The 4,945-nt window shown below is 35.5% G+C and overlaps 1 protein-coding gene across 1 annotated transcript; it reads right to left on the bottom strand.

The window, feature by feature from the left end:
* Nucleotides 1-1,062: 1,062 nt before the first annotated feature.
* LOC104110114 (myosin-1-like) lies at nt 1,063-4,116 on the bottom strand. The gene is made up of 6 exons (XM_009619543.4): nt 3,644-4,116; nt 2,803-2,935; nt 2,461-2,604; nt 2,263-2,378; nt 1,979-2,167; nt 1,063-1,786 (listed from the first exon to the last, which is right to left on the bottom strand). Exons 1-6 carry the CDS (start codon nt 3,971-3,973, stop codon nt 1,343-1,345), a joined length of 1,356 nt encoding a protein of 451 aa, XP_009617838.1. The 5' UTR covers nt 3,974-4,116; the 3' UTR covers nt 1,063-1,342.
* Between the last annotated feature and the right edge of the window lie 829 nt (nt 4,117-4,945).

Raw genomic sequence — 4,945 nt, 5'->3', positions numbered from 1 at the left:
TTTTTTGGCAGCCTTGTTGTAACTTATAAGATAATTACCGGTATCTTTCTACGATAAGAGTAACCTGATATTCTATACACTATCAACAGATATAGTTTAAATCCTTTGCTATGGTAGTACTACCATTTATATGGAAAATTGGAAATTTTGTTACTGCACAATGCAAAGTGTTTGAAGTAGCATACGTTAACAAAGCAATAGCTTTATGTTACTGTTACTACTCTTCCATTGATTCAGAAGCATTATTCTCTATCTGTACCTTTATATTTATGGATCTCTGCAGTTATGTAGCGCCAGCTTTTAAAGAGAATATTACTATGTGAAGATTTAAAGAGAATATAAAACTTGGGAAAGTCTTTTTGTGTATCAAACCCTTGTTTTGTATTTATTGATTTTATGCAAACTTATAATTAAAAAAAGTAATCAACTCAAAAACTATAAGTATATGTGGATCAGGAAAGGACGTTATTCAAATTCAATTCGAAGTGAATGGAGCAAGTTGTAGCTTAGTTAAGTCACACATAAATTTATATTTATATCCTCCCTTCCACCTCCCTCTTCCCGTAAATCGTTTTAGTTTTTTTATCCAGTTGTGTCAAGATCCCATAGCATATAAATTAGTGTGGGCAATGACAGTTAAAGATAGACTTGATAAGTAAATAAGCATCCAAGTCGTTATATTATAGTGGTGAGTATTCCTGCCTGTCATATGAATGACCCGGGTTCGATCCAGCAACGGCGTATTTATGACCGCCTTGCGTTGTTCACAATATTTGGACATCTTAACCAAAATACGATCGCAGTGGTGAGTATTCCTGCCTTGTCACCCGGATGACCGGGTTTGATCCCCGGCAACGGCGTATTAAGTTTTATGACCGCCTTGCGTTGTTCACAATATTTGGAGTTCTTAACCAAGATAAGATCGCAAGGGGGGGACCTCTTGAGTGGATCACTTTGACCATTCTGTAGCCAACATTGCCTGAGCAGATGCTACTAATCTTTCCAAACTCATATTTGTGATATCAACACCACATTGCACCACATTGTACAACTTAAGACAAGTAACAGAATATGCAGATCTGCATGTTTTCACTGATTGTGTGACAATGACAATTTTCTATGCTTGTTTCTGTACATGTATTCCCATCTTCCCCTAGTACACATAGTATATGTCATCCCTTTTCCCCTTTACCTAGTAAAAAGATTAATTTGAGGTATGAAGAATAAACAAGCGGAGCAGATGATGTGACATCTACTTTGGCAAACAGATGATTCTGGGAGCTAAATGACCAAATATACGCCTTCAAAAGAAAAGGCTGAAAGCTATAAGACACTAACTTTTTCATCTTCCACACCATATCTTTGTACCCTTCCCCCTTTCAGAGTGTCCAAGTTGCTTCATTGTTGCTTTTACCTCCCGCAATTTACTTTTGTAATCCTTCTTCCATGCTTCAAATCTAACCTTCAGCTTTTGAAGCTCATCATTAGGCCAGAGGATGGACGCCTCCTGCCCCGATTTACATTGATCATGGACAAAATTTTGAAAATGATTGACCATATTCATCACATGATGGTTATTAAGCTGGTTCTCGGAATTTGTTCCTCCATTTTGTTGTGGTCGTGTATCATGTACCTCATTGGAAAGATTCAGTTCACTCCTTTGAAGGGTCGTAGTTCTTGGGAATTCATCATCCTCGTCTTGATCTTGATCTTGATGCATCAGTAGTCTAAGTTCTCCCTTAGTTTTTTCACCGCTGTGTGTTTTCCTTTCCGCAGCCAGACTTGTCTGCAAGATTAGCAATTACAGAAATAAAAGCAAAATGATAAGTTTCTTGCTTTCTGAATCCTGAACAGATACAAGATTGGGTGAAGATAAGCAAATAAACAACATCTTTCCTTTTTCTGTTCAAGTCAATGATGTTCAATAAGCAAGTACTAGAACAGTGTTTGCTTTAACATGAAGACACAGAATGCTTACTTGTACAGACGTTAACTGATCTTGCCACATCTTCTCCATAGCTTTCATCTTTGACTCATACTGATTCCACTTTTTCTCATAATGCTGAATATGTAGCCTCAAAGCTGCATTTTCCTCTTTCTTTCTCTCCAGAGCTGCCTCTGTCCTCAGAATATGCCTCTGAAGATCAAGTAGAACTGAGCGCGGTACCTGATGGGAGTCCAAGCAACCAAAGTGGTTAAGATATGTTCTTGTTGATGTTTTTACAGCACTCAGAAACCTACTTTTTAAAAAATAAAGCACACCTTAGTTTCTTGCTCCTTCTCGTCAAGGTCATTCTTTTCTCTAATGTACCGACCACAAGTTGGCTTTCCATTACCTAAGGTATTGAACTGTTTTCGCGTCAACCAACCTCGAATAACTGCAGAATGCAGAGACAAGCTGAGGACTATCTTCAAAAACAATATATTCAAATCTTTGGATTAAGGAATTCTCAATCTTACCAGATTGTAAACGTGTGGCCGCAGTAAGTTGTCGTTCTATTCTTTTATGATGGTGTTCCTTTATGTGTTTCTGTATAATGATAATGGCCGTCAACCTCCTTCTGCGATCCTGATGATACTTTCTTGCAATTTCACCACGCACAACTGCAAGAATGAATGACTATGGTTGAGCTACAATCATTAAAATTACAAAGGAAAAATAGATACATGAAGAAGCTCTTCGCCCTTGAGGCTCAGGTAGTTTTTTAGTACTGTTCAATAATGTTGCTACTTCTTTATTGAAGCATGGAATAAGTATTATAGCATATGAATTTTTGAGAAAAATTGGATAACGTGGATTACATTGTTGTAGTGCTACTACTCCAGTTTTAAGCTGATGAAAGTACCGGCGGGCTTGGTAGCCGCGAAAGCATCTCTGAATTGCCACTACTGCATTGAGTCCAGCTCCTTCTCTCAGATCAATCATTAAACAAATCTGTGGATAAAAACACAAGAATTTCAGTAATTTTTGAAACTAGCAACAGTTGAAATTATATGAGAAATATGACTGACTCAGTTTTACCAATCCTACTATTGAATATAAATAAATTGCAATCTGAATACACTAATGCATTGTACAACCTGTCATCTAAAGACTATACACCTTAATTTATAAACAAACAAACTCATTCACTAAGCTAAGAGCTAATCACATTTGCCAAACGATGAAGATAAAATTTGCATCAGGAGAAGCCGTAAATGGTTTACTTCTTCCAATAGCCATTTGCCTGCTATAACTTAATGTAGGAAACTGGCACTCACAGAATCAGAGTACAGTTTAGTTATTTTTTAAAAATCTTATCAACATATAGGTGATGATTAATTAGAAAACCTTATGATGTAATAAGAACCAAGAACCATCTTTGCAACAGTTTGACAAAAATTAATGCAATTTCCTAATGGTCAATGAAGTGGAATAAAAATGCTAGATGATTTCTTCCTTTCTCCCAAGCCTTAATGGGCAGGTTACCTAATATTGGTGCTGCTAAGAGGTTGCAAGTACCCAATGGAACAGTCGAGGTGCATGCAAACTGGCTCAACAATTCAACAAAGTTAATCTACTTCATAATTAGGGAACAAGATTCAAGGGGCCCCTAATTTTTCCTCAAAAACAGAAAAGAGGCTTTAATTCATTTCCATTTACCTTATCTGTCATGGCTGCAGAATCTCTATCTGTTGAATCCCATTGATGAACTGGTTGATCAAGAAATACATCTTCCTTTGTTCTTGTGCTCTCAAACATACCACATTTAACCTGTGAATATCCATCTTCTTCAACTCTATTCTTTTCTTTACTAAACTCTGGCAATTTTCTTCTTCCCTTAGGCAACCTAGCCTTTGTAATTGGCCTAACAGGCAAAGGTGGTGGCAAATCATTTGTATTTTCCTCTACTTGTTGAAGTTCCTCAAGCATAAGCTCCAGTGTACTAAGACTCCCCATATTCTGATAAGTTGTCACAATCACAGAAGACATAACTTACAGTTATTCTAATTACACATAAAACACAAACAAACAAATATGTACAGCATATCCAAGAACTGGGAGTCTGAATCTTAAGGATTTGAAAAAGCTGCAGTTTGGCATACTTGAGATGCCCAAAATCTAAGCATGTTTGATTCTATGGCAGGAATAATAAGGACTTGCATGTGTACATTGTCAGAAAGCTTTGCTTTTTTTCAGCTTTTGCTTTGTTTGAAAGAAGTCTTGAGTTTTATGTAGGTCCAGTTTTTTATCATAGCAGAGGACCATAAAATATGTAAAAATGAGAATTTTTGTAGCAATTTTTGGAAGACAAAATGGATATTTTAAACTGATTGAGGCCAGTGGACTCCTTGGGTTGCTGGATGATGAAGAAAAGGAAACAAGAATGGTTGGTATTATTTCTTCTTGGGACACCCCCCAATAGATTTTATAATTATTATTTTCCTAATTTAAAATTTTGTAAAAGCAAATATGGAATTTAATTTTGTATGTTTCTTCTGAGAATTGTCTCTTATATTTGTCGTGTTGTGAACTATAACTTAGAAGTGCTGTTTTTTTTTTGCTCACTTTAACTAACCTAAATTGACTTCAAAGTAATATTTGGCATCAACATCAAATAGCAATTAATCAAATTCTATACTAAATTTAGCTTAGGCTTTTAGTTTGAACCTCTTTTTTCTTCTTCTTTTCTATGTAATATCATACCATATACTCCCACCGTTCACATTTACTTCACACGTTTTAACTTTTTACGCCACTTAAGAAATAATAAATGAAGTGCATAATTTACCATGATACCCATATTAATTGATGCATATTTTATTGGATTTGAGAAAATAATTTGAAATGAGTAATAAATACTGTGGGTAAAATAGGAAAAAAAAATTTGTCTTCTCTTGATATGCGTAAAGTGACAAGTAAAAATAAAAATCTATTTTTAGTATACATGTCAAGTAAAAGTGA

Source organism: Nicotiana tomentosiformis, chromosome 2 (genome assembly GCF_000390325.3).
Source record: "Nicotiana tomentosiformis chromosome 2, ASM39032v3, whole genome shotgun sequence".
Classification (NCBI taxonomy): Eukaryota; Viridiplantae; Streptophyta; class Magnoliopsida; order Solanales; family Solanaceae; genus Nicotiana; species Nicotiana tomentosiformis.
Note: the sequence above shows the minus strand (reverse complement) of the source record. Positions and strands in the feature narration are given on the sequence as shown.